Here is a 12,866-nt window from a genome sequence, read left to right as displayed (position 1 = left end):
ATCTCATCTTCCTTCCAGAGCTACATATGCTGGCCCTCTCCTTTTATTCTCTCTCCCTCCCTTTTCAGGTATCTCTGAACTGGCTTCCACCCATCATTCCATCTGTAGTATTAATGTCTCAAGGCCTCTACTCCACTAGGTCCTTTGATTATTTTGGAATTCTTTCTTAATTCATTGAGCTGCATGTACAATGTTGAGTATTTCCTCCTTCTGAAAACATTGTCTTCCACCACTGGTTTTTCTCCTGCTACTCTGGCCCCTCCTACTCAGCAATATCTTCTGGCACAATCTCTAACACTTAGGGCTTTGTTTCTGGAGTTTTTGTCTTGATTTTGCTCCTTTTCACTATATACTCTTTTCCTAGAAAATCACACCCAAGCCTTGTTGTCATCATCATAGAAAACTTAAAAATCATATCTCCACACCAGATACTATAAAGTATCAGTCAAGATATCCAGCTGCCTATTTAGCACCTATCTTAGCTTTTACCCCTTGTCCTTGTCCAACAGTCCCCACCTCAGTGAATGGTACCACAATCCTTCCAGTGGTCCATGCCAAGAAGCTTTGAAATGATTCATGTCATCTCTTACCTACCACTCTATATTCACTTATAAACCAATCTTGTCCATTTTGCCTACAAAAATTCCAAATAACCTTTATCTTTTTTTTCAGAGTATCAAATGATTTTATTAAAAAACTTAACGCCATTTACTGATAATTTACTTTTCTAAAAAACAAACACGAGAAAAGAACAAACGCATCCAAGGCTCACCAGGCCTTGGAGGACAGGAAGCAGCCCTGCACAGGAAACCTGCAATCATGTCTGATGTCTCGGCCTACTTGTTCACTCTAAGTTTCCACCTTCTGTCACCTCTGACATGGGGAGGAAACTGGCTTCAAGAGTCACAGACAAGAAGGTCACAACCAACTTTAAGGCTATCTGATGCTAAGGGCTTGTACACACAGTCTGGAACTTTGAGAAAGGTATTGGACGAGTGCAGTCAGATGCCTACTCCCCACTAAGCTTTACTGTCCCTATTCTCTGAACTACCTCTGGGACTGGTTAGGGTCTTCCGTGATAGCCTCTAGTCATCCCAGAGCACAAACCCTAAAGTCCATGTGCAGTCTCCATGTTCAAGTATAAAGCTGTCTGAGAACCACCCCAGCGGCTGTAGTGTTCATACTCTGTAGTGTGTACTGGGTGCCACACCCCTGGACAAGCAGGCCAGTGGCAGCCCAAGGCAGGGGCACCCACAGGCAGAGTTCCCACTGCCAAGCTTGCTCCTGTCCTATCTGGACACTGCCCCACAGTCAGGGTAGAAATCTTGAGTTCAGAAGCCCCCAGCTGGATGAAGTCATGCTCTCTCGGAACAGGGATCCATTTCTTCACCATTAATTAAATGGAGTTTTCAAAAGGTGCCAGGAATATTCTTAGGAAGTGTCCTGGGACGGGGCAGGCAGGTCCTGGCTCTCTGGGTCAGGAGGGGGTGCTGGCACAGCTTCTTTTTTCTGGGCTGCCAGGAATTCATGAATCACTCGTTCAATCTGTGGCCTGAAGATGTGGTTGAGTTTTGGATCCACCACCTGAGAAATAATCCTGTCTACTCCTGCTTCCAGCATCCCCGACTGAACCACACTCTGCCTCAGCCCATTTCGTAACTGGTTCTTGTTCATCGTAGGATTCCACTCCTGCTTGTCCAGATGTGTTGACACAAAATTATCCACTTTTTGCCTCAGGTTTTGGTAAGCTGGCTTGGTGTCCACGTCCGCCAGGCAGTCCCGGCGGAAGCTGTCAAACAGGCCGCGGCTCTTGAGCTGCTCCACGATGAGTGCGATAAGCTGCGGGTCGCCCGGCGGCAGCGAGGCGGGGTTGCTGGGGCCGCCGTCCGCCATGCCTGCGCCCCGCGCCGGAGTGCGGCTCCTGCTCTGGGTCTGAGAGCCTGCGTTGTGCACAGGAAGCGGAGAACCCCACGGAGGCAGCGGCGGTGGCGACGGAGGTGGGGACGGCGGCGGCGGAGATGGCGGCGGCGGTGGTGGCGGAGGCGGCGGCAGGTCGGGAGGCGGCGGGGGCAGAAAACCCATAACCTTTATCTTTAACTCACCTTTGCTCTCCAAACATGTGATACATTCCCAGATCCACAGTAATCTTTTCAAGGCAAAGATGACCAAGCTTGCTTAAACATTTCTGGCTTACAAGACATGCAAATCTATCCTGTGCCTGCTTCTTCTGTGTTCCATTACTTCCCCCTTTATCTAGAAAGATCCTGATCTTTACATCCTTGGACTTTCTGTTCCCCTTCCCATAGGGCCTTTAGGTAATTCCTGACCCATAGCATATAAGCTTCATGGGGCAGGGGCCTTATGCTTTTTACTGGTCATTATAATGCCTAGCACAGTGTCTGCTACTGACTTAAAAATCTTTCCAATATATGAATATCTATGTTTGCTTTTCTGGCTGAACACTTACTTGAAAATATATGTTACACAGTTGGAAATGCAAGACATAAAAGTTAGACATAGAAATGAGAACCATCCTCATATAACTCATAATCTGAGGAATGGGAAAATGAACATGAAACACTGGGGAAATTATGTAACACAAAAAGGATAAATTTAAAAAATTGACTCTAAGAAAGATTCTCTTTGAAAAGGTAGCTAGCTAGAAAGGCAAGAAAAGTAACTGTTATGTACTTAAAAGGCAAACTGATAGTTGAGAATGAAATTTCTCTTGAAGGAAAGTTTGACACTGGGTCACACACTATAATGAGACACAGAATATGAGCAATGCAGTATTGAACTTGGGAAGGAGGTTATCATTTATTAAGGGGACTGTGGACTAAGTAAAGAATATCAATGAAAAGTACCCCATGGAAGTTCTGGTTAAAGGATATTATTAGAATAATAATTAACTGATGTGTATGTCACACAAACATGCACATATTCTGTTTCAAGTTATATGCCATCCTAGTTCTTTATTATGCAGTTAAACTTCATTATTGCTCTCATTTTTTTCAGCAGAATGCTAATAAACACAGCTTCCTTTTATGAATAGCATATGGAGTGCATGTTTTAGGGTAAGAACAAAGCTCTTATAGCAAGGAATCCAATAGTACAATGACTTAAAGAACAAATACATTCTTTGTATTATTGAATAATGGCCCAGTGTGATCAGGTCAGTTTGGGGTGATTCGTGGAAATTCTTGTTTTTTTTTTTTTTTTGTATTTTTTTGTTCCCTAATTTCTTTGACCACTGTTAATATCTGCTCAGACAAAGCTGCATTAAGCTTCAGACTAGGTTCCAGAAAACATGAAAGGAACCAGAAGATAGATGAGGTGCTGACCCAAAATGGTCCATGTTTCCTTGCAAGAATATTTACATGGTAAGGAAGGCTGGTGACATGGTTCAACAGGCCAGCCATGAGCAACATCATACCTGTATTACCATCAGACAAATACATAGAGCCAATCCTTGTCTCTGTGTTATGATTGAGCCTTTTGCACTTTCAACATTCCCTGCCTTTGGCTGATCCCATCACTCATCAAGTCTCTGTACATCCCTACGTCTAGAACAGTCACCCTCCATGGCACCTGATACTGGATCAGACTCTTACCTCACACCCAATTTTGGGTGGAAATATATAAACTGTTGACAGCATTGTGATGGAAAAGCAGCCCTCTGAAGTCTATACCCTAAGGGACTAGAGAGGGAAAGGCATAAGTTACAGGGAAAGAAGTTACTACCCAGTACAAAAGCAGATCAATATCTGAGGTAGCACCAGGGAAGCAAAGACAATATATGTCAGGTATAATAGGCACAAGGAAGGAGGCTTCAAAAAAACAGTGTGCATCCCAATACAAAAAATGAAGAGGAAGGAAATTAAAGGAGAATGGAGCTCACTGGTAAAAGTATAGGTGTGATTTCTTGTGTGTGTGTGTGTGTGTGTGTGTGTGAACACAAAAAATGATGTGCGGTGTTCCTTGGAAAATTACTATTACAACATGACATAGTACACTGTGTGAAGTTCCTTGTTTCCATTGTAATCTTAATATTTCCTTCAGCAGAAAAATTTCCATATGCATTGTCCATGATAACTTCTAGTGTCTCTGAAGTATTGGTTCCATCCAATTACTTTCTAAATGACTTAATATGCCCTGGCTGAAGAGGGCCACATCTGTATTTGCAGATCTTTGGGATGCTGAGGCAGGCTGATGTCATTTTCCATGTAGCCAGGGAATATATACACATCCTGTCTCAAACATGAAAAGGCTTGGGATGTGATGTAAGTGCTGTTGTTCTTGCCAAGAACACACATGTCCCGGGCTGGGGATGTGGCTCAAGCGGTAGCGCGCTCGCCTGGCATGCGTGCGGCCCGGGTTCGATCCCCAGCACCACATACCAACAAAGATGCTGTGTCTGCCGAGAACTAAAAAATAAATATTAAAAATTAAAAAAAAAACACACACATGTCCCTGTGTACAACTACCAGGACAACAAAACAATCAAAAAGTTTCAAACAATATAAATATTCACCTGCAATTAAACATAATTTAAAGGTTGGGCTGGGGTTGTAGCTCAGCGGTAGAGTGCTCGCCTTGCATGTGCGAGACCCTGGGTTCGGTCCTCAGCACTACATAAAAATATATGAATAAAATAAAGGTGTTGTGTCCAACTACAACTAAAAAATAAATATTAAAAAAACATAATTTAAAGGTTAATTTTGAAAATAAAATTTTATCCATAAACTCACACACACACACACACACACGTACACCTCAATAATTTTAATTGTGTATACATCTCTATATGCATTTATACATTCCAGATACAAATCATATGTCAGGTATGACCTTTCTAAATATTTTTCCCATTCAGTTGCTCATCTTTTTTCCACTTAGCAGAGTCTTTTTCCCAAAAAAATCTAATTAAATATACCATAGAACTAAAAATGCAATCAATAATTTAGAATTGAAAGATATTATATATATATATACATATATATATATATATATAATAGACAGATAGATATAGATAGAGATATAGATAATATTTCATCAATCAATGAGCAAATATACATTTTTTTCTCCACAGCAAGGCTCATTGTCTAAAATAGACCATATCTTACACAACAAAGGAAGTCCTAATAAATACAAAATAACAGATAATACTCTGCATTTTCTTAGATCACAATGGAATAAAATTAGATATCAATGATAAAGTAAAATATTTAACAAATGGAGACTAAATAATACACTATTGATTGGTGAATGGATAGTTGAAGAAATCAAGGGTGAAATACAAAAAAAATTCTTAGAGGTAAATGGGAACACTTATACAACATGTAAAAATCTCTAACACTACATCTCAAAGCCCTAGAAAAAGAACAAATCAACACCAAAAGCAGTAAAGACAGGAAATAAATAAAATCAGAGCTGAAACCAACGAAATTCAAACAAAATAAACAAGTGAAATAAATGACAAGACAAAAAGATGTTCTTTGAAAAATAAAATAGATAAACCTCTGTCTATGCTAATGAAGGGAAAATGAGAAAAAAGCCAGATTACTAAAACACAAGATGAAGAAAGAAATGCCACTGCCACAGTCCCACGTGCCTCTCCTGGTGTTCCAGTGATGAGTCTGCAGTGTCTGGTAAGCTCATGGTCCTGGTTTTCTGGATGAGGTTCTGATGTGCCCAGGAGTCCATGTGTCTCTGATTTAATTTAGTGAATGCACAGGGAGTAATTTTTTTACTAACCTGATTCACTTATGTATGTGTTTGTGCCTTATGCTGCTGCTGCACAGCTGGGTCATTGCCTTCTTTCTTATTTCTTTGTGTGTTGTTCTGGGGATTGAACCTCATAGCATGGCATGTTTCCACTGAGTTAAACCTGTCAGAGTTTTATTTTTTATTTTGAGACGGGAACTCACTAAGTTGCCTAGGCTGGCCTGACATCAGTGATCCTTCTACCTCAGCTTTCTGTGAGGCTAGGATTACAGACATGCACCATTGTGCCCAGTTGGGTTAATTCTTTCCAGTAAGTTCTGTTTGCCTAGTGGTGGTTATCCACTTGGTCTTTCAAGGCATGAGTCATTCTGCCTCATCACTTGGACTCAGAAGTGTGTAGCCCAGGAAAATCTGCTGCTTTATAAAACAGGGTAGCTCAGGTATGGGCAGTGTTCTTCTGCATAGTGTGGAATGGCTTGGAGCCAGCACAGCCTGCTCTCCACAAACCTCCTAACTGCTCTGCACCTCAGAGTGGGTGTAAGTTACTGAGTGGTCACCCGGCTCTACAGAGTGGTAAGAAAGTAGTCCATGGTCCGACTAAGCAAGGGCAATAGGAGTCACTAAAGCTGGGTGGCACAGGAGACGTCTGTGAATGGATAAGGAACCCCACCTGAACCCAGCACTATGCATCTATATGCCTGAACTCCTGGGCTAGGAGGGGTCCACACTGAGTGGGAGGGGCCTGAACACTCCACTTAAGTTCAGCTTTTCTGTTCTCCATTCTCCTCCTCAATTCACTGGTTGGGAGTTTCCTGTCTGAACTTGACCTCTAGAAGCCTCAGGGTAGACATGGCCCCATTTTAATGGTAATAAGTGTTTATCATGTTATGATTTTCCCCAACTTTGTGTGCTCCTTGTGTTATTTTTCCTTTCTCTTGCATTTTCACTTATTGATCTGCTGTTATTATAGCATTCATGACAGTATGCATGCACCTGTGAACATGTGTCAAGCATATTGGAGTCAGCATGCCACAATGCCTGGCCTCAGAACTCAGATTGGGCAGCCTTTGCAAATGGTGCTATCTGTAACCCCGAGGGACCCCTGGGCTGTGAGTCTTGGTGAGCCCATATGTTCAGGGACATTCCAAAAGGGCAGTAGCCCCTGGATCTCAAGAAGACCCACCTGTGGATGGCCTCACCTGTGCTAAGATGGGAAGGACACTTCCCTGAGCTCCTACCCAAAAGCCAGGTCTGTAGAAGTCTGTGGCTCCTGTGGCTCTGAAAGTGCTCCTCCAAGGAGTCCTCCCAGTGAAGGTTCATGTGGAAATGCAGAAGCCAGAGTTTGGTTACTGCCTCAAGCACAGTCAATAGCCTTCCCTTTGTTACAGGCTCACTTTCTGCAGTTCAGTTACTTGCAGCCCCCCAAAAGGCTAAATGGGATACTCTAGAAATACATAATTCCTAAGTTTTAAATAACTTTTATTACAGAAAATTATATAGTCATTCTAATTTTCAAAATTGTTGATCTATGTGTCTACTTTATAAATTAAACTGTACGGTAAATGTGTATGTCTAGGAGAATGCGTAGTAAATACATAAAATATACACAATGAGTCAGGTACTTTCCAGGTTTCAGGGGATCTTGGGACATATCTGGTGCAGATGACAGGGGACAAATGTAATTAGTTGGTCTATGGTAAGTAGAAAATATGCATTTCCTTTGCAGCTTTTTCTTAGGTCTGCTAAGAATGTAAAAGCAGCGCTGCCTTCAACCCTCAGCAGGGATTGTGTGAGGGGATGTCACATTGGTGCTGGGAGCAGAGGAGCCCTGGCTGATCCAGGCTCACATTTCCTGAATTTCTGCCTCCAGACATCTGCCCACCACCTCCCTCCCCAACACCACCTGAAGAGCTTATAAAACACACTCAGCACTTTGAATGCTGTGCCTTTCATGCCACTCACCCACACTAACCCTCCAGTTTGCTCTGTGGCAGTTCTCTCTTTATTCTTGCTCAGCTTGACTGTGTGTGCCAGGTGTGTCCACATAGCAACATCATAAATGCTACCTCAATGCCAGCACACTTTCACACTTTCAGGAATGCACTTTTAGGAAACAAAGTTCTTTATTAAAGAAATAACTTACAGACTAAGAGAACTCTGTTCATTGTATGCACAAGTTTGTAGTCTGTAGTAGTCTTCTTTTGTTTTAAATGTAACTCTGCAAAACTATTAACATCCCAAACAGCATTATGAAGCCATTTTTGTTCCATATCCTGTGCAAATACAACCAACCACAGAGATATAAAACTTTTATAAAGAACACATTTCAGTGAAAAATGGTGTACATTTATATATATGCATATACATGTATATAAATACATAACTTTAAATTAGTTAAAAATGACACCCTTAGTAAAACTAAAGTCAAACTAATCTTAAAACTACAGCAATCTGAGTAGGATTATACCTCCCATGCAATATTTAAAATACATTTAACTTTCCAATACTTTTTATGCAGTATGTCAATAGTGAGAAAATGAAGACGTAAATAAAATTCAACATATAAAAATTTCAGGAAGAGCAGAAGGTTCTGTTGTATAGATGTCCATTCAAGTGTTTCCTGAAGCTGACTTTGACAGACAGCACTAGATAGAGAGTAAGATGCACAATGTCACGCCTTCTCCTCTTCGTGTCACTTGGGCATCAAGACCCAAAGCTCCCTTGCTCTCTTATGAAGACCATAAGCCATGTTCACAAGCTCCATGACGTGGCCTCTGCACATCAGGTCATTTGGAGTTTTGCTCCAGCACCAAGTACTCTGTCTCTGACACTCTGGAGGTGTTGGTGAGCTGGGTGAGGCCTATTTGGGCAGAATACTGGAAGGTGAAGGCCTTCATCAGCTTGTACCTGTACTTGTGGTTGATGAAGCTGTAGAGCACAGGATTGACGCAGCAGTTCACCCAGGGACAGGCTCTGTGTGACATGTAGTGCTGTGAAGAGCATGTTCTCCAGCTGGCAGGTGAAGGGGAGGTTGTGCAGGATGGAGAAGATGTCCAGCAGCACTGCCACATGATAGGGGAGCCAGCATACAAGGAAGACCACCACATAGGAAAAGATGATCTTCCGGATACTCTGATTCTCCTGATCACCAGAGGCTGAGATGGCCCTGGAGAGTAGGCAGTAGAAGACAGTGATGATGGAGAAGGGGACAATGAAGCCCAAGACAACAGAGACAAGCTCCATGCCGATCAGCCACTCCTTGATGCTGTGCTCAGGGTAGAACGACCAGCAGTAGGTCTCGTTGTTGGAAGCAGACACCACAGTCTTCAGGTAGTAGGTGTTGGGCAGAGACAAGCACAAGGCCAGCAGCCACACCAGAACGCACACGATGTGGCACACCATCTTCTTCCTGTGGCTGGAGGTGCTGGTGAAGTAGGTGATGAGGAGGTAGCAGTCGATGCTCATGCATGTGAGGAAAAAGATGCTGCCAACGAGGTTGACAGAGAAGGTGAGGTGCGTGACCTTGCAGGTTAGCTCACCCATTTGCCACTGGTTGTCCTGCATCAGGCTGACCACCCAGACGGGGATGGTGATGACCACCCACAGGTCCGTGATGGCAAGGTTCAAGATGTAGCAGTGGGTGTCATAGCCTGTGCTCTTGGCCTGGATGTTCACCCAGACCACCACAGAGTTGGCAATCATGCCGATCACGAAGATGAAAATGTAAATGAAGGAAAGTGTGTAGAGTAGGATGCTTTTGTGGGGCATGGTTGGGCAGTGCACTGTATCAATCAGGATGCAGTTGCTGCTGTTGCATGGCCAGTTAATGTCAGAGAAGTTTCCTGGCTCTGTGTAGTCAAAGAGATGCATATCCATGGTAGGGGGAGTGAGAAGGACCTACAGCAACCCAGAGAGATGGGAGAGAGAAATCACTCATCAGGGAACCTCGACTTCCAGTCAAAACATTTTTCTGGGGTCCTAATAAGGCCCAGCAGTTTTGCCCAAGTTCTGAGGTGTCTCACAAAGAAAGAAGAAAAGAAATCAATCAATCAATCATAAACAAACAGCCAGAGTCTCATTGACACAGTGTCCAAAGACAGACACAATGTTGGTTTTCTATCTTTCATTGGCTGTCTTCTTCAGACACCATCAGCCTGGCTGTGCTCAGAGTGTGAAATCAACATGGTACAGGGCCAAAGAAACACCAGACTTGACTTGTCTCCTCTATGTAGGTGGCAGTTCTGTCACTTGCCACAGGTGGTGACTAGCCAAGATTCAGGCTACCATGGGTTACTCAAAGTGACTCCATGTTACACATAGCAACTTCTGCAGGATCCAGGATAAGAGTCAATGTGTGCCAAGTGGCCTTGACAACTGTTTCAGAAACCAAAGCAGGAACATTCCAAGGTTGGAATTATGGCTCCTCCAACCAATAGTGTCCAACATAAGATATACTGGTTATCCTGACCATGTCTGCTGCACTAGAACAGCTTCACCCACCTCAGCATTACCTTAGAGACAAAGGGCCTATCCCCAAATATGAAGGGGGATACATATTACTCAATGACCTGTCACCTGCAACTGTCTAGGAGAAGCAATCAGCTTCTTCTCTTTAGCAGAAATGCAAAACCTCATCTTGGCTCTTCTCCACTTGGGAAACTGTTGCATAACATCCACCCCCAAAGAGGGCCCAGGAACCCACAGAGGACATGCAGCTGAATCAGGCCCTCCTTAGGAAAGCATGGAACAGAGTCCCTAACTATGGAAGACACCTGCTGCCTACCTCCACAGCCTCAAAACTTAACAGGTGGCCCACTCCTGAATCCCAACAAGGAAGACTGTGGGAGGCCTGGCAGCTCCCTCTGTGGGAGGTAGGGGATAGAGGTGGTTGTAGGATCCCCTCCTGGTTGTCCAACCCAGGCTTCATGTGCAGAAAGAAGGCCTGAGCATCCCAGGGTAGTGATATACCCTCTGCTCTACAACCAGGTCACTGGCCCAGCAACCAGGAAATCCCCACAGCCCAGTGACCCCAAGTGTTTGGAAGCTGACATTCAGGCACAGGAGGCCACTCACAGGGGGCAACACAGAATCAGGACAAACAAACCCTCATCAGCAGATGTCCTGTCCTAAGACAGCTTCAAGGATTCCAAAAGGATATCTGCCTAACAAGGCTGTGGAGGGTGATGCCAGAAGATGGGCTCCTGGCCTCCCAGACTGATCTCAGTTTATCCAGCCACCCCAAGCTGCCCTGAAGATACTCCTGCCACCTCCCCTAGGACATAAAGTGTCTGCTCAGACCCTCACCCTGCACCTGTGAACCCAGATGGATGCTGCCCCTGCTCTTTCACATGGCTCCAGTGCAGAGGCCTCTGGCAGCAGCCCTGCTTCTTCCTTCCCATTTCCATAAAATGGAACACATTTGCAGTTTGACTTAGTTTAAGGCACTATTTCTCCCCCAAATCTCATCTGCTCTCATAGTCACTGGAAGTAGAGGAGCCCCACAGGCATGGAAACCCAAAAATGCTTTGTTGGAGGTGGCTGTGGCAATTCTCTGCCCTACTGGCACAACCTGGGTACTTGGCAGGGATAGTATTAAATCCTAGAGCCCAAAGAAATGAAGGACCCTGAGCCTTTGAGAGCCTGCACTAGGATTTTAACCCATTTGCCACTCTCTCACACCTGGGCTGCTTTTCTGGCCTGCCCTTTCTTTCCCTCCAGGGCATGCACACTGTGGCCCTGATGCAGTCCAAAGAGAATGGTCCTAGACAAGGGCAAGGGCACAGAATAAGAGAAACCTCCTCCTGGGGCTGAGCAGTGTTCTTCTAGGCCCCTCCTCAAATCAATTCTGACACATCCCTTGCACCTGGCAGCTGCCAATCTTCAGTATCCTCCAGGCCAGAGTGGATTTGGACAATGGGAAGGCTCAGGGACTCTGATCTAACCCTGTTGCTTCTGCCTCTGCCCTCTGGGCCTGGAGTCTCACAGGATTTTTGGGATAGGCGGTCCACCCTGCAGTCACACCCTTCTCTCCCCTCAGGGGTTGGGAGTGGCACCACCGTGGAAGGTGTGGTGCAGAGACACAGCTGTTACTGCCCAAGGTTGAAGCAAGCAATGTGTGAGTGTGTGTGTGCACAGGGAGACAGAGAGTGAAGGAAAGAGCATGAGAGAGAGCAAGCACACATGCTATGTATGTCCTCATCAAATCTAAATGTAAAAGACTCTTTTTGAAATTTTTTAAGAGAGAGAGAGAGAGAGAGAGAGAGAGAGAGAGAGAGAGAGAGAGAGAGAGATTTAATATTTATTTTTTAGTTTACGGTGGACACAATATTTTTATTTTATTTGTATGTGGTGCTGAGGATTGAACCAAGCACACTGTGCATGCCAGGCCAGCATGCTACTGCTTGAGCCACATCCCCAGCCCTGAAAGAATCTTTATTGATTCTATACTGTAGCAGAAATACCAGAATGTTAAAACTATTATTACAGATGAAAAATTGGGGATTAAAAATTTATTTGATTAGCTTTTTCTATTCTTTTACTTTCACCCCTCTCCTAATTCTGAAGTGATTCTTTAGAATCTATATTAATCAGATTTTCTGAGAAAAATCACCTTAAAAAAAGAAAAGATTTGTTTCTGCCTGGTTTCAGCCCATGGTGGCTTGGATCTGTTGTTTGGGGCTTGTGGTAAGACAGAATATCATGGCAAAGAGAATGTAGTAGAACCAACTGCTCACTTCATGGCTGCCAGGAAAGAGACAGAAAGGGATGGTTTGGAGTTGAGTCCAAGTATAATCTTCAAGGGCACAAACCCAATGACTTCACTTCCTTCAACTAGGCCCTACATTCTACATTGCCCACCTCCTAGAAGTAGTGCCATCAGCTGGGACCAAGCCTTTAGTATATGACACTTGTGAAGGACAATGGAGATCAAACCATAATAAAATCCTATAAGGATTACAGCCTAAAAGTCATTTGAAAACTCAATTCCACAATATTTTTATAGCATCCTACAATATGTTCATATTCTGCTTTAAATTATTATAGAGCAAGAAGGGGCTGGGCATATAGCTCTGTAATCGATTACGTGCCTAGCATGCTCAAGGTCCTGGGTTCCATCCCTAGTGCTACAAAAAGAAACAAGG

The 12,866-nt window shown here is 43.9% G+C and overlaps 1 protein-coding gene and 1 pseudogene across 1 annotated transcript; both read right to left on the bottom strand.

Moving 5' to 3' along the window:
- Positions 1-703: 703 nt before the first annotated feature.
- Positions 704-2,082, bottom strand: LOC144374237 (biorientation of chromosomes in cell division protein 1-like). Its single transcript, XM_078037163.1, has one exon. The coding sequence runs from the start codon at positions 2,080-2,082 to the stop codon at positions 1,432-1,434; it is 651 nt and encodes a 216-aa protein (XP_077893289.1). The 3' UTR covers positions 704-1,431.
- Positions 2,083-8,101: 6,019 nt separating this feature from the next.
- Positions 8,102-9,600, bottom strand: LOC101977086 (atypical chemokine receptor 3-like; annotated as a pseudogene).
- Between the last annotated feature and the right edge of the window lie 3,266 nt (positions 9,601-12,866).

This window comes from Ictidomys tridecemlineatus, unplaced genomic scaffold (genome assembly GCF_052094955.1).
Source record: "Ictidomys tridecemlineatus isolate mIctTri1 unplaced genomic scaffold, mIctTri1.hap1 Scaffold_63, whole genome shotgun sequence".
Lineage (NCBI taxonomy): Eukaryota > Metazoa > Chordata > Mammalia > Rodentia > Sciuridae > Ictidomys > Ictidomys tridecemlineatus.
The sequence above is the reverse complement of the archived record's forward strand: the minus strand, read 5'-3'. Positions and strand labels throughout refer to the sequence as shown.

Coding starts and splice junctions, on each gene's coding strand:
- LOC144374237 (XM_078037163.1), bottom strand. CDS start 2,082: ATGGGTTTTCTGCCCCCGCCGCCTCCCGACCTGCCGCCGCCTCCGCCA.